The following is a 24869-nucleotide window of genomic DNA, read 5'->3' as shown; positions in this document are numbered from 1 at the left end:
CAGTTTTACCTCTTCCCTTCCAATTTGGATTCTTTTTATTTCTTTTCTTTTGGTCTGATTGCTGTGGCTAGAATTCCCAATACTACACTGAGTAATAGTGGTGAGAGTGGGAATTCTTGTCTTGTTCCAAATTTTGGCAGAAAAGCTTTAAGCTTTTCTCCACTGAGTATTATATTGGTTGTGGGTTTGTCCTAGATGGCTTTTGCTATGTTGAGACATGTTCTTTCTATGCCCACTTTGGTCAGAGTTTTTATCATGAATGGATGTTAGATTTTGTCAAATGCTTTTTTTGCAGCTATTGAGATGATCACATGGTTTTTGACTTTTGTTAATGTGTGGTGTATGATGTCAATTGATTTGCATATGTCAAACCATCCTTGTGAATTTGGGATGACTCCCACTTGGTCATGGTGTATGATCTTTTTTACGTGTTGTTGGATTTGTTGGCTACAATTTTGTTGAAAATATCTCCAACTATATTCATCAAAGGTATTGGCCTATAATTTTCTTTTTTGGACTAGAGCTTTCTGCAAAGGGGAACTGCATGAGTGGAGCAGCCTGGCTCTTTGTGTAATTTTTTGTCTGGGGTAGTATGTTTATTTGAGATAGCAGCCATCCAACTAGATGCTTGGCAATGAAAAGCTTTTAAGGTCAGGCACTTATAATGCGATTAAAAAAAGTTAAATGTCAGGAGTTTACAGTATAACCAAACTTGGATTCCTGAGATAAATCCATCCCACTTGCTCATAAACATAAATCCTTCTAAAGAAACATAGCATGGTGAATGGAATAACCACCCAAACTGACTCATTAAAAACATGAATATAGTTAGCACTATATATGTGTGTGTGTGCGTGCGTGTGTGTGTGTGTGTGTGTGTGTGTGTGTGTATGAACAGTGATCTGATAAATTCTGTGACCATTGTGTCTGAGTGTTGGCACAAGTTCAAAAATGTGCAATTAATAAGGACGGGGTAAATTGCGATAAAGCTTAATGCTTTAAAACTGATACTAAGATGATTTATTTGGTGTTATATGCATTTTATTTTCTAACTAACTGTGAAATTTGTTGATTTATGTATGTTGTAAGCATAGTGAATCTCCATCAGTGAGTTGATTCACCTTATCTTTTGTCAGGCTGGATAGCAGAGAGTTATCTGGGTGCCCATGTGTATATCAAACAGCTAGAAGGAAGAAATGTTTTTTGGTTATTGTTTTTTGTTTTTATTTTTACTTTTTTTTCTGCTGTATAGCATGGGGACAAAGTTACATATACATGTATACATACTTTTTCCTCCCATTGTCGTGTTGCGAAGAAGGAAGAAATGTTGGATGACAATGTTCCAGGAGATATTAGCTTTAAAAGATTTCAGGGAACAGGTGAAATTTAAGCAGCAATTTGAAAGAAAAAAGAAGCCTGCTACAGAGGACCATTTATGAAACAAGTCCAATCTGTATTAATTTTAGTAGCTGCTGATTTGGCAGTGTGGCAAACTGAATTACTTTGGAAGAACCCATCTGTTTGAGTATAAATACCAGAGAATCACCTTTTTTGAGTCTCCCTTGCTGGTGTCCATCTGGGCCATCTGATTAACAGATTGCTAATATACTCTGGTCTGACATAAGACATTTGGAAAACAGCTCCACTTGTCCCATCTAAGGGACAACCTGCTTCCAACCATGTTTCTTAGGGAGTCTCCATTCCACAGATCTACTTGATTTTACTTCTTGTCCAAGTTTGTCATTTATGACTTCAATGTAAAATGTTGCTCTATTTCTAAAGTCATTAAACAGATAAAAATAAGTCATTTTAACTCCCCTTGCTGTGTCTCCAAAGAGTGTATCCCAGGGACTCAACCTGACATTCAGAGTAAAAGATCTCTAGGTCAAAGAGCAAGAAAAAATAGCATGTGCCTTATTGGTGTTTCACTTATTGCATTATTGTTCATCTTTAAAAGAGTAGTGGCAAAGGTCAGCGTGGACTCATCACCAGCCAGGACCACAAATAGTACAGACAGAGAAAGACTTCAGAGCCACGGCCATAGGTTTGGGGTCAGTGTCTTCCAGCGTGTTCTGTTCACGTATTAAATTTCGAATAAGAAAGACAAGGTAGTGACTTTCCTTTGTACTGTTACTAACCTTTGCCTTGCTTGTTCCATCAGGTGTTCACCAGGCTCTGTAATCCCACCTGTGGTACCTGCTTTCTCCCTCACGTCTGCTCCTGCTCCTTATGCCCACTGGCCCGGCCCCTAGCTTTGCCCTCAGTGCCTCCCACCTGCCCTTCTCAGCACGTTTGCACTTGAAGCTCTGTGATCAAAGTATTGGGGAGCCATTCATGTCTCTGCAGCAGGCTACTCTCTGATGTGGCCACAAGTACTCTTATATTCCCTTTCACTTAGTTAAAGATAGGGCTTGGTTTGCTCAGCAGTTTTCTTTTTCTGCTTCTTTTTTACTGAATATTGGAAGACTGTGACTAAAAGAGAGATACAGCTATCTGATTTTATTAGTTTATTAGCTATTTGATTTTGAAAGTGTGGCTTCATACTTCATTTACCAGATGTTTTTCCTTCCTCCCTCCCTTACCCTTCTCTTTTCTTTATTTATTCTTTGTTGTTGTTGGTTATGGTGGATTTTGTTGTTACAATTTGGTTCTGGTTGTATTGAAAATTAGTACTTTTTTGTTTACAAAACAACAACAAAAATCCCTGTCCAGTAAGATGTGGTCAGTGAAATGAAGAAAGCAAGCAGTGGTCTAGACAGCCTTTTCTTGCCCTGATGCTTATTCTATGATATTTATTAAGCTTCTTAGCCTACTTGTTCATTTATAAAACCAGATAGTAGAAAGTGGTCCTCTTTCAGATCTTTTTGTTTTTGTCTTTTTGTACTGTCCAGGGCTGCACCTGCGGCATATGGAGGTTCCCAGGCTAGGGATCTAATCAGATCTATAGCCACCAGCCTACACTACAGCCATAGCAATGCTAGATCCAAGCCGCCTCTGCAACCTACACCATAGCTCACAGCAGCACTGGATCCTTAACCCACTGAGCAAGGCCAGGGATGGATCGAACCCGCAACTTCATGGTTCCTAGTCAGATTTGCTAACCACTGAGCTGTGACCGGAACTCCTCAGATCTTTTTAAACTCCAGAATTCTATAAATTTGATGTCATTGGAGCCAAAAGAAGAATTTCAGAAATTCAAAAACTGATTTACAGATTTGGAAATTCTGGGGAGGGACATGAGACATACAGTAGTCCTGGCTGAGAAGTGAACTTGGATATAAATAGCTGAGAACTTTGAACAAAATACAAAGGAATAGAAGATATAAAGGAAGAGATAGGAATGGACCTAGCCTGGGATTTTATTATGAGAATAAGAGTGTCAGAGGGAAAAAAAGCACTGAATGAATAAAAATTAATATTCACATAAATATATAAGAAAACACTTCTGAGCTGAAGACTTATTTCTATTAGAAAGAGCTCACCAATACCCAGGTAAAATTAATTAGAACAGACATACATGGCCACAGATCACTTAAAATTTCTGAACACCAATCGTGGAGAAAATACACCATTCAGACAGAGAAAATAGGTACTTGCTTAGAAAGAGAATATCAGCTAGGACCAAACTTCCTATTTGCAGATTTTTGATTAAAAGAGAACTCTCAGAGTTCCTGTTCTCATGCAGTGGAAACAAATCCAACCAGGTTCCATCCCCGGCCTTGCTCAGTGCGTTAAGGATCTGGCATTGCCATGAGCTGTGGTGTCGGTCGAAGATGTGGCTTGGATCTGGTGTTGCTGTGGCTGTGGCATAGGCCAGAGGCTACAGCTCCGATTGGACCCCTAGTTTGGGAACATCCATATGCCACGGGTGCACCCCTAAAATGACAAAAAGACAAAAAAAATTAAAAAATAGAGAGAGAGAGAGAACTCTCATCTGTGGATCTTGTCCAGAAGCATAATATTCAAATGTGAGAGCAAAGAAAGAATATTTTTAGATTTTCAAAAATTCAGAATTGTATCTCCATTATTCCATTACTAAGGGAAGCACACAATGCTGAAAAAAAGGGGGAAAACTAATTCAAATCTAAGATCTAATGACAGGGGAAAATTAAATACAAACATTTGTGACAAGCAAATGTATTCTTATAAACTGTATAATTTGATACTGCATAATGCAAAAACCCCACAAACAGTGCATATACTATATGTATATAATATAAGATATAAGTGAGTTAAATGGAAAATAGAAAAAATAATAGAGAAAAAACCATGAAACTAAAACCTGGTTCTTTGGAAACCTCAAACAAATAAATGATAGAAAGGTCTAGCCAGACTCACCAGCAGTAAAGGAGAAGACCAAATTAGCAACATCAGGAATGAAAGAGGAAGGGGAACCCTATAGATTGCTTTCTCTGCTCCCAGACATTAAAAAGATCTCTTATTGGAGTTCCCGTCGTGGTGCAGTGGTTAATGAATCCGACTAGGAACCATGAGGTTGTGGGTTCGGTCTCTGCCCTTGCTCAGTGAGTTAAGGATCCGGCGTTGGCGTGAGCTGTGGTGTAGGTTGCAGACATGGCTCGGATCACGCGTTGCTGTGGCTCTGGCGTAGGCTGGCAGCTACAGCTCCGATTCGACCCCTAGCCTGGGAACCTCCATATGCCGCGGGAGCGGCCCAAGAAATAGCAAAAAAAAAAAAAAAAAAAAAAGATCTCTTAGATGAAATTGACAAATACATTAAAAGACGCTATAAAACTCAAAGGGAAATTATTGAAATCATCCTTTATCAAAGACATGGACTTTGTAGTTAAAAACATTCCAGAGGGGAAAATGCTAGGCCTGTGTATTCCAGGTGCCAGTGAATTCTACCCAACATTTAAGGAAGAATTTGATATCATCTCTACACAGTATCTCCCAGAAGAATAAGGAGAAGTGAAAAACAAAAAAACAAACAAAAAAAAAACAACACTAGCAATAACAAAAATCCTCTGGAACCTGAAAGCTAACTGAAACAAACCTAATTGTACTTTAAATAAATGTTATACCAGACTGAAGGGAGGGAGGGAGGAAAAGAAGAAGGGAGAAAAAAAGAAAGGGCCAATCCACGTACTGTATGAACACAGTATTTGGCTATATAGCCTCATTTGGGGGACGAGCAAGGACCATTGAGGTGGGGGAAGAATTGTAAGAAAATCTGAATTTTTTTTTAGTAGTTTGCTTATTTCAGCAGTGTGGACAAAGTAATTCTGAAATTGTTTTAGATGTATTTTATAAATGAGCAAATGTCTAAATGTGCTGATACTCTTGGGAGCCAAGTTCTCACTATGAAAGAGGGACATAGGACCCCTACTGCCAAATCTGGGCTAATTTGAGTACCAGGGATTAAGAACAGTATTGAAGTATAAACCATTGAAAACATAGGGATGGGTCCATGCAGTAGATTAGATAGGTAGATAGGTAGGTACATGATGAGAAGGGAGGGCTCTTGTTTACAGGAAAGTGCCAAGATCTGACTGGCACTCTCCAAGAGTGAGAGAGTTGGAAAATCATTATTTTGCAAACATCATGGGTAATGATTGGAACAGGAAAGAATCATCGATGATAAACCTAGGAGAGAATTTTGATGGGAAGGAAAGTTGCATGGCAATAAAGCGTATGTATCACTCCAGACTGCGTATTAGTTGCAAGACAGAAAAACAAAACCATAATTATAGAGTTGAGAATGAGACAACAGCCTGGGTAGGTGATCGAAGTTAACATCCCCCATGGAGGGCAGCTGACATAGCCCACGGAAGACATGATCTCACTTGGTGAGGATGAGCTGGGAGCATAAATTGAATCTCATCATGATGGAATGATCAGAAAAACACAAAATGGGAGTTCCTGTTGTGGCTCAGAGGCAACAAATCCAACTAGTATCCATGAGGTTGTGGGTTCAATCCCTGGCCTCGCTCAGTGGATTAAGGATCCAGCGCTACCATGAGCTGTGGTGTAGATCACAGACCCGTCTCGGAGGTGGTACGGCTGCGGCTGTGGCTGTGGTTGTGGTGTAGACTGGCAGTTGTGGCTCTGATTGCACCCCTAGCTGGAGAACTTCAATGTGCCTTGGGTGCAGCCCTAAAGAGATAAATAAATAAATAAATAAATAAGTAAGTAAGTAAGTAAGTAAATAGCACCACTGGTTTCAGAATCTTAATTTTTTTTTTTTTTTTTTTTTTTGCTATTTCTTGGGCCACTCCCGCGGCATATGGAGATTCCCAGGCTAGGGGTCCAATTGGAGCTGTAGCCACCAGCCTATGCCAGAGCCACAGCAACGCGGGATCTGAGCCGCATCTGCAACCTACACCACAGCTCACGCCAACGCCGGATCCTTAACTCACTGAGCAAGGGCAGAGACCGAACCCACAACCTCATGGTTCCTAGTCGGATTCGTTAACCACTGCGCCACGACGGGAACTCCAGAATCTTAATTTTTAAAATAGAAAGAAAAACACAAAATGAACAATCTGCTAGTTTTTAAATGTCAAAGGGACCATACTCTTTAAAAATTGTAATGTCATAAAATACTGAGAAAGGCTGTAGAAAGCTCTAGGCTAAAAGAGGCTAAAGAGATGTAACTCAATGCAAATCTTAACCCCGGACTGCCCTGGAGAGGGGTCAGAACCCGACAGAAGACTTTCTTAAGTCGGCTGACAAAACATAAGCATTAACATAACAGTCCCATTAGATGGAAACTCTATATCCATCAAATTTATGAAATTGATAACCATATATGGGTGTGTAAGAGAACAGCACTCTCTTTAGGAACTGTACCCTAAAGTGTTTAGAGATAAAGCTGTAGATGAGTTATATTTGTAACTTACCCTCAGAATAATTGTGAGTGCATGTGGTGTGTACACAGAGAGAAAGTATACGGTAGACTGAATTGGAGTAAAATGTAGTAATAGGTAAATCTGAATAAACAGCATCAAGGATGTTCTTTATACTATCTTTTATTTTTCTAATTGTAAAATTGTCTTTAAAAAAGTTGAGGAGTTCCCTTCATGGCTCAGCAGTTAATGAACCTGACTAGGATCCATGAGGATATGGATTCAATCCTTGACCTCGCTCAGTGGGTTAAGGATCCGGCTTTGCCATGAGCTGTGGTGTAGGTCTCAGACGCGGCTTGGATCCTGCGTTCCTGTGGCTGTGGCGTAGGCTGGCAGCTGTAGCTTGGATTTGACCCCTAGCCTGGGAACTTCCATATGCCTCGGGTGCGGCCCTAAAAAAGCAAAAAAACAAAAATCATCAAAAAGCCATCTTAAGTTTATTTCTGTTTATGATGTGAGAATGTGAGCATTGATTTACAGGAAGCTGTCCAAGTTTCCCAACACCACTTGCTGAAGAGACTTTTTCCCATTGTATATTCTTGCCTCCTTTGTGGGAGATTAATTGACCATCAGTATGTGGGTTTATTTCTGGGCTTTCTACTCTGTTCCATTGATCCATGTCTGTTTTTGTGCCATGCTATTTTTGATTATTGTAGTTTTGTAGTATTGTCTGAAGTCTGGGAGGGTTATGACTCCTGCTTTGTTATTTACCTCAGGATTGCTTTGGGAATTCTGAGTCTTTTACAGTTTCATATAAATTTTAGGATTATTTGTTCTAGAGTTCTGTGGAAAATGTCATGGGTAATTTGATAGGGATCACATTAAATCTGTAGATAGCTTTGGGTAGAATGGTCATTTTAACTGTATTTATTCTCCCATTCCAAAAGCATGAATATCTTTCTTTGAAGTATCTTCAGTTTCTTTGTTTCTTTCTTTCTTTTTAGCACTGCACTTGCAGCATATGGAGGTTCCCAGACTAGGGGTTGAATTGGAGCTACAGCTGCTGCCTACACCATGGCCACAGCAACACCAGATCTGAGCCACATCTGTGACCTACACCACAGCTCACAGCAATGCCAGATCCTTAACCCACTGAGCGAGGCCAGGGATTGAACCTGCAGTCTCATGGTTCCTAGTCAGATTCTTTTCCACTGCACCGCAACGGGAACTCCTTCAGCTTCTTTTTAATGTCTTATAGTTCTCAGCATATAAATCTTTCACCACTTTGGTCAGGTTTATTCATAAGTATTCTAATTTGGTGTAATTTTAAAAGGTATTGTGTTTTTACATTCCCTTTCTCATATTTCATTGTTAGTGTAAAGAAATGAAACCAGTTTCTGTATGTTAATCTTCTATTCTGCTACCCTGCTGAATTCATTTATCAGTTCTAGTAATTTTTACCTGGAGTCTTTAGGGTTTTCTATAAATAGTACCATGTCTTCTGCATATAATGACAGTTATACCTCTTCTCTTCCAATTTGTATACCTTTTATTTCTTTTTCTTGTCTGATTGCTGTGGCTAGAACTTCCAACACTATGTTGAATAGAACTGGTGAGAGTGGGCATCCCCATCTTGTTCTATATTTTAGCAGGAAGGCTTTCAGGTTTTCACCATTGAGTCTTATATTGGCTGTAGGTTTGTGATAAAGTCTTTATTATGTTGAGATATGTTCCCTCTATACCCACTTTGGTAAGAGTTTTTATCATGAATTGATGTTGAATTTTATCAAATGCTTTTTCTGGCATCTATTGAGATGATCATGTAGTTTTTGTCTTTTCTTTCATTGATGTGGTATATCACATTATGTGATGTGTATATTGAGCCATCTTTATGAACTTGAGATGAATCTGACTTGGTTGTGATGTATGATCTTTCATTGTGTTGTTAGATTTGGTTTGCTTATATTTTGTTGAAAAAATTTGCATCTATATTCATCAAAGATATTGTCCTATAATCTGTTTTGTTGGTTTCTCTGGTTTTGGTATCAGGGTAATGGTGGCTTCATAGAATGTCTTGGGGAGTATTCCCTCCTTGTCAATTTTTGGAAGAGTTTGAGAATGACTGGTATAAGTTTTTCTCTATATGTTTAGAATTTGCCTATGAAGCCATCTGGTCATTGACTTGTTTGTCAGGAGATTTTTAAATTACAGATTCTATTGAACTTCTAGTGATTGGTCTGTTCAAGTTACCCATTTCTTGATTTAGATTTGGTAGCCTGTATGTTTCTAGAAACTTGTCCATATCTTTTGTGTTGTCAAATTTGTTGGCATATAACTGTTCATAAATTTCTTTTATGGTTTTCTGTATTTCTATGGTGTTGGTTGTTAATTCTCCTTTTTCATTTCTTTCTTTCTTTTGTTTTTTTTTTTTTTTTGTCTTTTTGCCATTTTTGGGCCTCTCTCTCGGCAGCTCTCTCGGTTTCCAGGCTAGGGGTCTAATTGGAGCTGTAGCTGCCAGCCTATGCCAGAGCCACAGCAATGCGGGATCCGAGCCGCATCTGCAACCTACACCACAGTTCATGGCATCGCTGGATCCTTAACCCACTGAGCAAGACCAGGGATGAACCTGCAACCTCATGGTTCCTAGTTGGATTCGTTAACCACTGAGCCACCATGGGAACTCCTTTTTCATTTCTTATTTTGTTTATTTAGGTTCTCTTTTCTTCTTGGTGAGGCTGGGCAGAGGTCTGTCAATTTTGCTTACCCTTCCAAAGAACCAACTCTTGGTTTTACTTATTGTTTTCTATTGCTTTGTAATCTCTTATGTATTTCCTCTCTGATCTGTATTCCTTCCTCCTGCTAACTTTAGATTTAGCTTATTTTTCTTTTCTAATTATTTTAGGTGGTAGGTAATTTTATTTATTTGAGATTTTTCTTGTTAGGGGGAGAGGCCTTTATTACCATGAACTGCTTTTGCTGCATCCCATAGATTTTGTATGGTTGAATTTTTGTTGTCATTTATCTCAAGGTATTTTTTAATTTCCTCTTTCATTTTTGTCATTGACTCATTGATTTTTTTTGTATGATTTCAGCATATGGATAGAGACTTGTAACTTTAAAAATGAGTTAAGATATGAGATATATAGTAAACTGTGAATTGCTCAAGAAGAAAGAGAAAGAAGATGAATTTTAAAAATTAACATCCTGATTAATATGGAAGAAATTTATAAAAAGGAAAAGCATGAATAATAATAAATATAATAAACAGTAAATATAAAGTAAGAAGGAACTTAGGAAATCAAACATATCAGAAGAAATGTGAACAGTTTGAACACTAGTAATAAATAATAAGGACTCCAAGATTGGGTTAAGATATAATAACAAGCTGTATACTCTCTACAAGAAAAATATTTTTTAAATTTCGCAGAAATTTTTAAAACTATGGGATGAGCAAAAATAAATCAGGCATATGCAAACCAATAATATCAGATGAAATACGAAAGCAGCAATGTTGATATCAGCTGTAGGAGAGCCAAATGTGTTTACAAGTGATGCCTTCCTGTCTCCTGTCTACGTTGTGTCCTTAGAGACCCAGTCAAAAGCGGAAAATTTGTTCCGGTTTAAAAAACATGAATATGGCTGTCAGGGCCATAATGTGGAAGCTATCTCTCATTAAATGTCAAACCTAGACTAATAAGGCCCTATTGATGAAAAGGACATTCTTTTTTTAAAACAACTTGAATGTGTAATTCTTTGAAGATTGTACTAGTAATCTCAGATATCTTCATTCATGCTGAAGAACAGATAGGATGGCTTCAAATTGCCAGATACTCAAGATGGTTATTAAATCCACTAAAATGGCTGCTTAAAGCTTTCAGGTCTTTTTCAAAGTCATTGTAAATAAATAGAGGATCCACTATGAGACAATCCTACAGAAGCTTTAGTGGGCTGGCTTTTTCCCATGTCTGAGTTTTTGCTGCCACCTGCAGTCTCAGTCTGGTCACAACACTTTGCCCAGAAAAAGTGCCGTTTTTCACACCTGCCAAAAGGTCCCTTAAATACTGTAGATGTTGCATATTGTACAATGAATACAAACATGAAGACTCCATAAATATGGTGAATATCCCTGTGAGGAATTTCAGGCATACATGCTATACTTGTATACATGCATAGGGAAAGCCGTGAGATGGCTGATTCATAGGAAGAACACCTTCCTTTGCCAGGCTCTGAGATGATCATGGTGTAAGGAATTCCAGGATCGCACAATCCTCCCAGCCTGGAAATTCAACGTGGGCAATCCTTCTTCAAAACCCAAAAGAGGAGTTCCTGTTGTGGTTCAGTGGCTAACGAATCTGACTAGGAATCATGAGGTTTCGGGTTCAATCCCTGGCCTCACTCAGTGGGTTAAGGATCCGGCATTGCGGTGAGCTGTGGTGTAGGTTGCAGACATGGCTCAGATCCCGCGTTTCTGTGGCTCTGGCGTACCCTGGTGGCTACAGCTCCAATTCGACTCCTAGCCTGGGAACCTCCATATGCTGAGGGAGCGGCCCTAGAAAAGGTAAAAAGACAAAAGCAAACAAACAACAACAAAAAAAAAGATTTAATGTAATTGCTACAGAGATGCCCCACTTCAAAAATAATCTATATTGTCAAATGCCCATAAGTTTTTGTGGGTTTGTTTGGTCTTTTTTTTGGGGGGGGGTCTTTTTGTCTTTTTTAGGGCTGCAGCCATGACATATGGAAGTTCCCAGCTAGGGGTCGAATCGGAGCTGTAGTTGTCGGCCTACACCACAGCCACAGCAAAGCCACATCCTCATGGATACTAGCGGGGTTCGCTAACTGCTGAGCCATGACGGGAACTCCAAAATGTCCAGAAATTTTATTTTTTATTTATTTATTTTTCGAAGCAGAGAGTAGGGTTTATTTAAAGGGATCATTGGCTACACAAGAAAAAAAACTTTCATGGGAAAAAAAAAACTCTTCATTTTCCAGGGACATTGTCTCTTACAAATGAATCAAAATGAGGCTGGTCAAAGTCGACTTAATAAAATACAAAATCCAGGCCATTTCCAGCACCCCGCTGGTCGGGGGCGGGGAGGCAGTTGGGGGAAGTGTGCCATGAGGCTTCGGGCGCGCTTTCTGCCAACCGTGAGCGAGCTGTTGGCGCGGGGCTCCGAGTATAGCTGTGTCAACATGTTATGATGCTGTCTCGTACCAACCTGACTACTGGAATCCCCAGTAGTAAAGTGAAATACTCAAGGTTCTCCAGTACAGACGATGGCTACACTGACCTTCAGTTTAAGAAAAGCCCTCCTACGATCCCATATAAGGCCATTGCGCTTGCTACAGTGCTGTTTTTGATTAGCGCCTTTCTCATTATCATAGGCTCCCTCCTGCTGGCAGGCTATATCAGCAAAGGGGGTGCAGACCGGTCTGTTCCTGTCCTGATCATTGGCATCTGGTGTTCCTGCCAGGATTCTACCACCTGCGCATCACCTACTATGCATCCAAAGGCTACCGGGGTTACTCTTATGACATTCCAGACTTTGATGACTGACATCCACTTCAGCCCTGAGGAGAAGAGTCACAGATGAGACTGAGCCTAACTTTATGACATTGAGCAGAAACTATATCTAGGGACTAAGGATTTCTGCAACTGGCAGATGTTTAACCAAACAGTGGCCAGATTTTAATGGGTCTGTCCTAAAGAAGCTAATTGAATTTACAACTAGCTCATTAGGATAGTCTCTGATTTTCATCTCCTGGCCCTGGAAAAGTTCCTGACAAATTTTTCCATATGCATATGTATTACAAAGAGTAGCAGTGTTGGAGTTCCCGTCGTGGCACAGTGGTTAACGAATCCGACTAGGAACCATGAGGTTGCGGGTTCGGTCCCTGCCCTTGCTCAGTGGGTTAACGATCCGGCGTTGCCGTGAGCTGTGGTGTAGGTTGCAGACGTGGCTCAGATCCTGCGTTGCTGTGGCTCTGGTGTAGGCCGGTGGCTACAGCTCCGATTCAACCCCTAGCCTGGGAACCTCCATATGCCGCGGGAGCGGCCCAAGAAATAGCAACAACAAAAGACAAAAAAAAGACAAAAGACCAAAAAAAAAAAAAAAAAAGGAGTAGCAGTGTTAATTGCATGAGAAAGGGGGAGGTTATTCTTTAGCTTTTGCTGCCACCATCATTTTTAGAGTTAAGCATTTCTTTCAACTAGTCCTCAATGTCAGTATGTTCTTGTGGCAAATGGAAGAATGCAGTATGTCAGATTTCTTGTTACTAAGTAATTTCTTTTGAAAATAGATCTAAGTGTCTTATCCCCATACGCATCATGGCAAAATTAAATATCAGTGTGGGTACATCTGTAATTTTTTTACTTGATTTTTTTTTTAACTCAATGAAATTTTTTTTTTTTTTTTGTCTTTGTCTTTTTTTTGTTGTTGTTGTTGTTGTTGCTATATCTTGGGCCGCTCCTGTGGCATATGGAGGTTCCCAGGCTAGGGGTCGAATCGGAGCTGTAGCCACCGGCCTACACCAGAGCCACAGCAACGCGGGATCCGAGCCGCGTCTGCAACCTACACCACAGCTCACGGCAACGCCGGATCGTTAACCCACTGAGCAAGGGCAGGGATCGAACCCGCAACCTCATGGTTCCTAGTCGGATTCGTTAACCACTGCGCCACGACGGGAACTCCTCAATGAATTTTTTTTTTAACTCAATGAATTTATTACTTTACTTGCTTTCTTATTAACAGCAACTAGGAATTTTTTAAACCTCAGACCAAGGTTTCAAAATGTAAACACTTTGTTCACCAATCCTTGGCCCCATCTCTGATGTGGTTCACTGATAGCTTGGCCAGTGTATAGTTCGGATCATTCTGTCCTTTGTAGATAAAGATGTTCTGTATATCATAAAAAAATAAAATACAAAATCCAATCCATAATAAACCTCTTAGCAAAATGAGATGGGAGTGACTTTACCTTGATCAAGCCTGTTTGAGAAAACTATAGGCAACACCCATTTAATGGTGAAATGAACTGTTTAAATAGTCCCATTGAAGCCAGGAGGTGAGGAAGCAGTTGCCTACCTATGACTCCTTAGTATTTTAAGTGTGTCCTGATTTCTCCTTGTTCTTAGTACCCCTCTGCCTTTTGTTTGATTTATCAAATTTCCCTTGATCCACTTGTTCCTCAATCAACTGATAATGGAAATACTCATTCTACTTCAGCTGTTCAGAGGTCACCAGTGGGGACAGGACATATGCATAAAATGCCAATGTACCTGTGCTCTCAGATTCATCATCTGTAGGACCCCCAGGACTAGACAGAGTCTCAGTGATTTTAGCTCCTTTGAACTCCACCCCCCCAAAAAAATTTCCATCAGTGCCTCTTGGAACTTCAATTCCAGCTTATTCATCTTCCTTCAAGGATCATATTGTTCAGACTGTACACAGTTACTCATTTCTAGCTTTTTGGTCCTTCTCGCATCCCACTTCTTCCTTTCTTCCACTCTTTCTTCTGGCTGAAAATCCTTATCTGTGCTTTCACTGCACAGGGCACACCAGCGGCTCTCAGGGGAAGCTGGCACTAAGGTCTGCTGTGATGAGCACTGACTAATCTGACCACATCCCATCCACTCTGTGGGAAGCAGACCTAGGCAGGATCCTGAGGGAGCTGGCAGGCTGGATCCGGAGTACAGGGATTAGGAATGGGGCTTGAGTTTGGAGAGTCTCCAGAGTACAGGAGCATTTAGCAAATGCCCAGGTCAGAGAGATGGGGGCTGGCGGGGGGAGGAGGGCCCTGGGACCACATACAGGTAGGTGCCTTGGGACATCTGCATAGCTATTAAGGCTGAGCCTGTGGGTATGAACCCTATGTAGGGACAGATGGCTGAAGGCTGGGACCCCCTGAAGTCCCAGTACCCATAGGTGCTGGTCTGCCTCTGGTATCTCATTGGGAGTGGGTCCCTGTGGGGGCCGGGGGCCGGCGCTGCTGCTGCTGCTTCTACTGCTGCTGCCGCCGCTGCTTCTCTTGTGAAAGGGAGTGTCAGCATCTGCCTGGTTTCTGATTCCTCGGGGTGGCCGGAGTCCTCCCTGTTGTCCAGCTCCACATGCATATCCAGCCCCAGCAAGTGTCTCTCATGGAGGCTGGGGTCCCTGTGCAGGCTGGAGTCACCACGGAGGCCCGGATTTCTGTGGAGGCCTGGGTTTCTGTGGAGGCCGGGGTTCCTGCGGACGCCGGGGTTCCTCTGGAGGCCTGCCCCCCTGCTCCAGCCTCTTTCTGATCTCTGGCTGCTTTCCCTGCGGTGGCTTCTACCTCTCTGTGCAAGGAGCGCAGATTGCACAAAAGTAGGGGTCTGGCAGCTCAAGGGTTTCACATAAGCAAAGGGTTTCACATAAGCAATTGGTTTCGAAGTTTGGCCTGGCAGTGCAGGGTCAGCTGTTCCCATGGGGTGTCCACCTAATGCATTGTGGTGGCTGGCCTCTTGCAGATCGACACCTTGGTTGGAGGCCATTGAGCGAAATCGTTTGGAAGGTCTTCACTGCTTCCTGAGGAATCTGGTCTCCCTGCTGTGACTCTGCAGCTGGTTCTGGAAGTTGGAAGACTCGGTCTGGAGTTGGAGTTGGGTGTCCGCAGATCAGAGGGCTAGCAGTCTTCAGATAAGCCTCCACAGGAACCTCCAGGAAAACAAGCTACTGCTGGGATCTGCCCGGTGGGTTGCCTCTTATAAGGGAGCTGTGTGGGGATCACTTCAGCGTGATTGGATAAGGGAGGGCGGGGCAGGGCCGGTGGGCGGGCTTAGCACGAGTAGATTGTAGATTGGGTTAGTCTTCCGCCTGCCAATGGGTCAGACTAAGCTCCAGTGATCAGCTGATCTGGAAGTGGAATTTCTGGGTTGAATATCAAGTGTTTAACCTGATAACAACTGTCAAACTGTTTTCCAAAGTGGCGGCTGTACTAAGCCATGGGAGAGGTCTCTATGCCCTCACATCTTGTTCCATATCTGTGTCAACACTTGCTGTTGCGGTCTTGCTGATTTGAGCCCAAAATGTCCATAAATTTTAATTGGAGAGTGTGATCAAATTATTTTACCACTTGGGGCCTCCGTTTCAGGAAACTAAATGAGGTAAAACCCTGTCAGTGACCATCATTTCAAACTTTCATTTCAATGGCTGAGAGGTGCTGGGCTAGTTGTACTTGCCAACACCTGACATTGTGTCACCAAAAAAGATTTTTTTTTTTTAGGGCCACACCGGAGGCATATGGAGGTTCCCAGGCTAGGGGTCTAATTGGAGCTACAGCTGCCAGCCTACACCACAGCCACAGCAACTCAGAATCCAAGCTGCTTCTGCGACCTATATCATAGCTCACAGCAACGCCAAATCCTTAACCCACTGAGTGAGGCCAGGGATCAAACCAGGGATCATGGTTCCTAGTTGGATTCATTTCCACTGTGCCACAACAGGAACCCCTGAAAAAGATTTCTACACAAATTCGTCTTTGCTATGACATGAGATTTTCAATTTCATCAGTTAGAAATAATTGCTGTTGACAGTTTATACTGATCAGTGTTTGAGGTGTTGTAGCAAAATGTTCATTTAAGTGATTTTTTTTCTTCATTGTATATCATGACTAAAATTTAAGTAGCTTAGAATATAAACAATAACTGAGCTGTAATTCTTAGCTCCCTGATATGTGGCCACAGAATCAGCAGCTTTCTCTATGATACTTGACATGTACTGGAAGTCACAGGATTATAAATAAAGGGCAGTGATGCAGACAAATTTAGATTAGAATTTTAATAAGTCATTAAGAAACCCTAAGAACAGCCACACGTTTCTTTAGTGATGATCATCAAAATCTCTGCACTGGGTGGACTGATGCCAGACTCACTCAAAAATGGAAGGAGTAAGTGAAAGGTCTGTATATTGAACCATGAAAACTCACCCCACCCAGCCCCTATTCTGCCCAGCTCCATACATCTGAAACCAGGCTTGCTACACTAAAGCCCACCAGTCACTAGCCTCATAAGACATTCAGCTTACAATCAGTTTAGAAATACGCCTCACTCATAAATGGTCAGGTACAACTTGTCACATATTTGAGACGGCCTACAACAAAAGTAAAGGAAAAGAGAACAAACCACCTTTTTGGGTCTTCAGTTTCTTTCATCAAAGTCTGATAAGTTTTCTGGGTACATGTCTTTTACATACTTAGGTATGTTTACTCCTAAGAATTTCCTTTTTTTTAATGTGACTGCATATGGAATTGTTCTCTTAATTTCTCTTTTTGAGATTTTATTGTCAGTGTGTAGAAATGTAGCAGGTATATATTAGTATTTTTTCTTGTAAATTTACTGAATCCCTTGATGTGTTCTCGTTTTCTGGTGGCATCTTTAGGATTTTATGTATATAGGTTTATGTCTTCTGTAGACAGTGATCACTGTACTTCTTGCTTTCCAATTTGGTTTTCTTTTATGTCTTTTTAAAAATTCAGTGAATTTTATTATATTTATAGTTGTACAACCATTATCACATCCTAATTTTAAAACATTTCCATCCCAAACTTCCAGCCCCTCCCTCCTTCCACAACCTGTCTCTTGTGATAACCACAAGATTTTCAAACTCTGTGAGTCAGTTTCCATTCTGCAAATAAATTCATTTTATCATTTTTTAAAATTTCGTTTATTTTATTTTATTTTACTGTCTTTTTAGGGCCACACCCATGGCATATGGAGGTTCCCAGGCTAGGAGTCAAATCAGAGCTACAGTTGCCGGCCTACACCACAGCCACAGCAATGCCAGATCCAAGATGCACCTGAGACCTACACCACAGCTCATGGCAAATAGAACTCATTAGAAAATTTAGTTAACTTGCAGGACAGAAACATAATCTAGAGAAATGCTTGCATATCTATATACTCAAACTCTTAGCAGAAGAATTTAAGAAGTTAAGAGTTTGAGAAATCAAGACAACAACCTCATTGACAGTTATGTATATAAAAATACAGTACCTAGGAATATATTCTGACCCAGGACAAAAACCTCTACTCAAAAAACTGAAAAACCTTGATGAAAGGAATTGAAGACAACACAAACAAATGGAAAGATATGCCCAGCTCATGGATTTGAACATTTTGGATTGTGAAAATGATTCTACATCCCAGAGAAACCTAGAGATTCAATGCCATTCCTATCAAATTAACAACGGGGTTATTTGGAGGACTAGAACAAAGAATTCTCAAATGTGTATGGAAACCCAAACAAACCTGATAAAGAAGCACAAACCTGAAAGTATGATGCTCTGGATTTCAAACTAACTACAACCCTAGAATCATCAAACAAGATGGTATTGGCACAAAAGAAATACACCTAGATCCATGGAATAGAATGGAGAGCCCAGAAAAAAAACCCATGCTTATATAATCAATTCACCTATGACCAAAGACCTAAGAATATACCATAGGCAAAAGATAGCCTCTTCCATCAATAGTGATGGGAAAATTGGACAGCTACATGTATAAGAATCAAATTGCAAGGCTTTTTCATGTCATCTATAAAAATAACCTCAAAAGGAATCAAATGCTGCCATGGAAGACTTGAAGCCACAGACCTGATGACCTCCCTAGGAGGTAGATGCCAGCTGACCCCTCTGTGCAGATGGAGCACATTAGGGAGACTCTGCAAAGCACTTGGCTTGTCCAGGGTCACATCACTGGTGAGGAAGAGGAGCAGGGTCTAAATGCAGCTGTGTCCTCAGAGCTGGGGCCCTGGCTGCACCCAGACCTCTCCAGAACTGTGGGCTGTGTTGGTGTCACTGTACATGGACATGCCATGGGTTGGAGGAGGTGAATGCTGACCCTTCAGTAGACCACAGATGCCTTGGAGAGCTTTGTGTAAGGAGGAAGCCCAGCTAAGCGGACCCCAGGAAGTGACCTCACTTCCCTGGCGATAGAGCCCAACAGAATTTGGAACCTGGGTAACTAGACACCTACTTGTCCAGGAAAGGACAGAGGAGAAATGGATCTGTTCTGCTGTGTCCTGTTCTCCCGGAGCCATGGCCTCAGGAAAGAGCGCAGCAGAGAAAATATTTGTCAAACACATAGAAGATGGTCACACAGGGAGCTTCAGCCCAGCCCAGGGACCTCTCTGATCTCACTTGGTAGCCCTGTGTCCCCTCCTTGGATGTGTGGAGGTGTGGGGTTGTGAGGGGTATGTCTGCCTCAAGCAAGAGCAGGCTGATGAGGGGTTAGATGCTTGCTGGGTGGGTCATGTCCACACCCCAGGGCAAAGCTGGCTGGGGAGAAGGGGGCTAGTATGGAGAGTCAGGGAAGAGCCCTGTACCCAAGCTTTATCCCCAGCCCTCCAGGGGGATCTCATTCTTCCCAGGTGAGTATCTGGGCAGACAAGGCCTCACCTGATCTGGGAACAGAAGGTCAAGGAGGCAGAAAAAGCAGCGAGAAGATAATGACCCTGCAGGACTCTGACACCTCAGGGCTGGACCCTCTGCCACTCACTGTCACCACCCAGTCTGTTCCCTGGTGTCCTCTCCTGGGCTCATGGGGAGCTCAGCACATCCAACTCTGGCATGTCCAACTCTAGCATGGAGAATCGAGTCAACCTTTGCCTGAGTCCACTGGATGGAGTGGCACCCACTGAGGCACAGCCTGAAGGTGAGAAGATGGGGATGACGCCCTGTGAGTAAGAGTCAGGAGTTGGGGGGGAGTTCATAGAGGATGGTGTTGGGCCAGGAGCAAAGACTGACCCCACATCACCCACCTAGTGGACCGCAGGCAGAGAAGTTCCTGGGCTGGGATTTGTCTCAAGGTTCTGGGAAGGTTTTGGTCCTTGGACTAGCCCATGGAGAGGCAAGAAGGCAGGGAATCTTTTCTTCTCTCACAGCTCCAGCAGGAGACCCAGAACCACATGACAAGACACCACCAGGTCAGGGAGAACCTGTACCTGTTCTGGCAGGAAACCCAGCTCTCAACATTCATCTACCGGCCCTGCTGGGAGAGGCTGCTTTGGCTCCTGCAGGGCACCAACGCCTGGGCTCATTTCACCACCCATGATGGGAGAATCTGCTCTGGCTCCACCAGAAAACAGAGAGCCAGGTCCAAGTTCAACACTGCTGAAGGGAGAACCTGAACCGCTCTGGTAGTAATCCCAGATATTAATGTTGATTTACTGCTCCTGGAGGGAAACCCTGCACTGGCTCCTGCAGGAGAACAAGAGCCAAGTCAATATCCACCACCCCTTCTGGCTCAGCCTGCTCTGCTTCCTTCAAAAGAGCCAGAGCCCAGTCAGAATTCAAAACTCCTGGTCGCAGAGACTGTACCTGCTTCACCTGAGACCTAGATCTCAGTGCTGAGGTGCCACTGCCACAGGGAGAATCTGCACTGGCTCCAAAAGGAGACTATGGGCCAGGTTTCAGGTGACCACCCCATCTGGGGGAGTCTGCTCTTGGTCCTGCAAAAGAGACAGAGCCAGTCAGAATTCAAAACCCCTGGTGGAAGAGACTGTCCTGGATCCCACAGGAGACCAAGGTTCACCCCTACAGGGAGAGCGCTATACTGGTTTCTGCAAGAGACCCAGAGCCAAGTCAAAATGCAGAGCCCATGCAGGGAGAAGCTACTCTGGTTCCATCAGGATACAAAGAACCAGGTCAGATTTCCCATCTCAGCAGGGAGAGGTTCTGGGAAGGTTTTGGTCCTCAGACTAGCCCATGGAGAGGCAGGAAGGCAGGGAATCTTTTCTTCTCTCACAGCTCCAGCAGAAGACCCAGAACCACATGACAAGACACCACCAGGTCAGGGAGAACTTGTCTCAAGAGCTCCTGCAGGAGACCAAAGGCTAGGGCAAATTCACCACCCCTGCTTAGAGCGCCTGCACCCACTTCAGTAGGAGACCCAGATCTCAATGTGGAATGACAATCCCAGGAGGGACAAATTGCACTGCTCCAGCAGGAGACCCAGGGCCAGATCATGTGATTCCACCCCTGTCAGGAGAACCTGAACTTCCCCTGGAAGTCAACCCAGATCCAGATGTGAATTTTTCACCCTGGCAGTGAGAGCTTATACTGACTTCTACAGGCCACCCAATACTAGGTGCTAATGCAGCTGCCCTGCAGGGAGAGCCTGCTTGAGCTCCAGCAGGAGACACGGAGCCAGCTCTATATTCACCACCCCTGCAGGGAGAACCTGTGCTGGCTCTTGCAAGAGATCCGGGCCATTTTCAGAAATCACCTTCCCCAAGTGCAATCCCCATCAGCTCCCCATTGACACCATCGACCTGCTTGCTCCCTGTCAAGAAACTTACTCTCCTTCCCCTCTTGTGGTTTGTGTTTGGGTGTTTTTGTAATTTCCTTTTTTTCCTTCCATGTCATTTATGACATTCTCTATGTTTTAAGAGTAAAACAATAAAGTGGAACCACGTCGTCTCTCAAATTGTGCAATTTAGGAGCATTAAGTCCATTCCCAAAGCCAAGCAACCACTACCGCTGTCTAAGTTCACACTCTTTCATCTCCCCACCCCCAGTGAAAGCCTTGCATCCAAAGCACAGACTCACCAGGCCTCCCTCCCCAGGCCTCTCCCAAGCCCTCATCCTCTTTCTCTCTCTGTTTCCTGAACTATTTCCCATGTTTCCCCTCAAGGAAACCATCCCAAAGTTGGCTTTTCCTGTCTGGCTACAGATTTTAAGAGAGCACTGGGGAACTGGTATTTTGACTTTTCTTGGAAATAGCCTTTTTCTTTTTTGGAGTCCCACTCGCACTCAGCTATTTATTGCCCACCTGAGGTACCTCTTATTTTCACTGTTTCCAAGCTAATTGTGAACCATGCAAAGATGCCAGGTGGAAACACCCCCATCCACCTGGAGCCACCCTCTTCCCTGTTGGCTGCAATTCCCCAACCCCACCATGATCCCCACCATTCTGGCCTGAACTCTGTGTGTTCATGTGACCATGGGTACATAGGCGTGGGGGGGGGGGGCAGGTACACTCTTGGGGTTTCTCTTTCTGGACCCTTTTTTCCGCCCTGGTTTGTGCTGAACACACTGATACACACAAGCCTCAGTGGCCAAGGTGGTGCCTTGCTTTGATGGTTTTCATGCGAGCTCCGAGGTGGCCCAGGCCCATGGAGCTTCAGTCAGCTTCAGGTCCAGCTGGATCCAGTGGCTTGAAGGATGACAGCAGGAATTACCTTTGCTCTGCTTTCCATGTGGGTTTCACTCTTTGATTCGTCAGCAGCAAGTGGCCTGCTAGACCCCAGAGGAGAGAGAGCTTCTCATGCACAAGAGTTCTATTGCAAGCTGAGGCACAGGTTTCCTGGGACCAGGTCACATGTCCATCCTTGAACAGTTTCCTGAAACAAAGCAGATGAATTCTGTTAAATGGCCTGATCTAGGTGATAGGCTCCCCTATGAATTGTGGTGTTAGACAGGGTTACCTTCCTCCAAGCCACCTGGACTAGCAAATGATGGGAGAGGAGGGCTTCACCGGAGAAAAGAGGTACTATAGGCATAAGATGAGGAGACAGGGGACAGGCAGGAATAGTCGTCACTGATGTCCACTATCCCACCCAGGACCGTGGAACACCTGGGGAATTTCAGTGATCAGTTCATCCACACTGAGTAGAAAACCCAACCCAGAACCCCAGAGGACCACACATTCATCAGGGATTATGGAGCCTGGGCTGAGAGCCAAGCGGACACAGGGCCTGAGGCAAGCAGACCAGAAACAAGCACAGGCTTTCCTGCTGGTGCTGCTGGCCTGGGAGGAAAAGGACAGGACAGAGGCTCAGGTGCCCAGGGGCTTCCACCCAGACACTTACAGGAGAGAGCAGGCAGTATGGAGCCTCTGGGGGAATTCTCCGGGGAGCTTGTTAGAAATGCAGCATCTCAGGCCCCGGTCCTGACCTCTGCAGCAGAATCTGAACTTCTGTGTTCAGATCCCCAGATGTTTCATGTGCACTGCTGATCTACAGACTTCTCTCTTGTCTCTCAGCCCTCACATTCAGGGGTGGTGGCACTGCTGGTAGCTCTTCACTCAGACTTTCTGGAATGTGCTGTGGCCATGTGTATGAAGGGGCCTGAAACACCATCATGCTCCAATCCTGGAGCCAAGAGCTCTGCCTCAGAGACATTACTGAACAAAACCACCAGAGGTGGGGACAAAAATGGCATGCACAGAGATGTGCACTGCATTAGAATTGATAATCAGAAATTTCTTTACACCCATAAATAGAAAATAATAAAGTCAAGCATGTTACCTTCCCAACTGACTGCTATGGTTCCATTTGAAATATTGTTTTCAAAGGAATCTACAGGGAATGGGCAGGGAACAGAGTGATCTACAAGACGGACCCAGGGTCTGCCCTCGTGGGGCCGACATTCTACGGGGGAAAGCAGACAACCAGCGAGTGCACAAATGAGACAATTTCAAATGGCGATAAATACACAGAAGGAAGAAGGCTAATGTGTGGTAGAATCATGGGTGGCTGATAGGAAGGCTACTTAGGGAACTAGGGAAAGGCTCTTCTCAGAGTGAGCATTGACAGTGACATCCCAAAGACAAGATGGAGCCAGCCATGTGAATCGACAGGAAAAGGTCATCCAGAGAAAGGGAACAGGAATTACTGAGAGGCTTGGCTGTGGCAGGGAAGTGAGTTAAGACGTGTGGGTGGAGCAGGAGAAGCCTGGAGTAAGGAACCACTACAGCCACTATCACCCATGTCTATATACTACCGCACCGAATCTAGCTTCCACTCTAGTCCTAACCATATATGTTCTATACCATCTCCCATACTGTATGCATAAATTAACATACACCTAGGTTAGAATTTATAGTAGGTTCACTGAGTTAGCTGTTTACTTCATTCTCTAATCAGGTTGAACTTCAATCATCCAAGGCATAAAATGTGTGCCAACATCCTTTAACTATCTCTTATTTGGGTCTTTCTCCATATTTTGCAATGAAAAATGTAATGTAGGAAAAATACATCTTTGTATTCCAGGAATAAATTCCACCTAATAATGATCCTTTGTGAATGATGTTGAAATCAGTTTCCTAGTCTTTTGCTGAAGACTTTTGCAATGACATTCATCAAAGTGATTGGCACATAGTTTTCTTCTAGGGTCCTTTATGGCTCCAATATTAGCATAATGGTGGCCTCATAAAATGATTACTTGTATTTCTGCCTTTTAAAATAGAAAAGTTTAAGAAGGTTCATTCTCTTTGGAATATTTGAAAAAATTCACCGTTGAGGTCATCGGGTCCTGGGCTATTCTTTTCTTTGCAGAGAAACATTTGAAGATTGATTTTGATTATTTCTTTCCTGACTCATTTTTCGTCTCTCAGACTTTCTATTTATTCATGATTCAGTCTTTGAAGGCTGTATCCTTGTAGATATTTATCTGTCTCTTCTATGGTATCCCATTTTCTGACATAAAAACATACATAGTAGTCTTTTACATCATATTTCAAACAGACATCCTAATTGGAATTTGTATGTTAACTTCTCATCAGATCTGTTTGGTTAAATGGTTTCAACAGGTGGTATGTGACTATAAAAAGAGTTCCTACCAACAGTACAAGCACCATTTAGGCCATTTTGTTGTTCAAATGATTTCTAGTGAAAATTAACTGGAATCTTCTTCAGTCACCTGTCCATTTTATAAGAATTAGTTTCTGTGAAACTAGAGGATATAATCAGTATGTCCACTTGACAGTTGACTCATCAACTGCAGGACAGTGCAATGTACTCCAAGCACATGAAGGAATGGGATCCCTGCCAACCTCTCTGCAAGGTAAGTAACAATACAGACCATCCTGGATGTGTGAGATGGTCTAATAGTCGCTGAGTGATGACACTCGCATCAATCCATATCTACTACTAGACCAATGAAGACTATTCTTCCTTAATATATTTTTTAAAATTTTACAGCTACAACCACAGCACATGGAAGTTCCCAAGCCAGGGTTTGAGTCTGAGCTGCAGCTGTGACCTATGCTGTAGCTGGGGCAACACCAGATCCTTTTAACCCACTGTGCAAGGCTGGGAATCAGAC

General features: G+C 43.0%; 1 protein-coding gene and 1 pseudogene across 4 annotated transcripts in view; one reads left to right on the top strand and one right to left on the bottom strand.

The window, feature by feature from the left end:
- Positions 1-24869, bottom strand: part of LOC146395915 (uncharacterized) — a 111705-nt gene that overhangs the window by 67318 nt on the left and 19518 nt on the right. Inside the window, exons 3-5 of one of the 4 annotated variants that reach the window (XR_014829021.1) lie at positions 22004-22165; positions 20142-20272; positions 16589-19470 (exon numbers count right to left, since the gene is read on the bottom strand). Coding sequence is in view for 1 of the 4 variants with exons in the window: in XM_084998581.1 (XP_084854707.1) it covers positions 20158-20272; positions 22004-22165 (277 nt within the window). In the remaining 3 variants the exon portion in view is untranslated. Of the gene's footprint in view, positions 1-16588; positions 20273-22003; positions 22166-24869 lie in introns of those variants that run through there. The other 3 variants (XM_084998581.1, XR_014829022.1, XR_014829020.1) reach the window with 3 other exon arrangements.
- LOC110257007 (transmembrane protein 230 pseudogene) lies at positions 11907-12460 on the top strand (annotated as a pseudogene).

The sequence above is a fragment of the Sus scrofa genome, chromosome 15, assembly GCF_054392235.1.
Source record: "Sus scrofa isolate SSC_HxYL_T2T_F1_AM1 chromosome 15, Sscrofa_HxYL_maternal_Yorkshire_Landrace_v2.0, whole genome shotgun sequence".
In the NCBI taxonomy this organism is placed as follows: Eukaryota; Metazoa; Chordata; class Mammalia; order Artiodactyla; family Suidae; genus Sus; species Sus scrofa.
The sequence above is the reverse complement of the archived record's forward strand: the minus strand, read 5'-3'. Positions and strand labels throughout refer to the sequence as shown.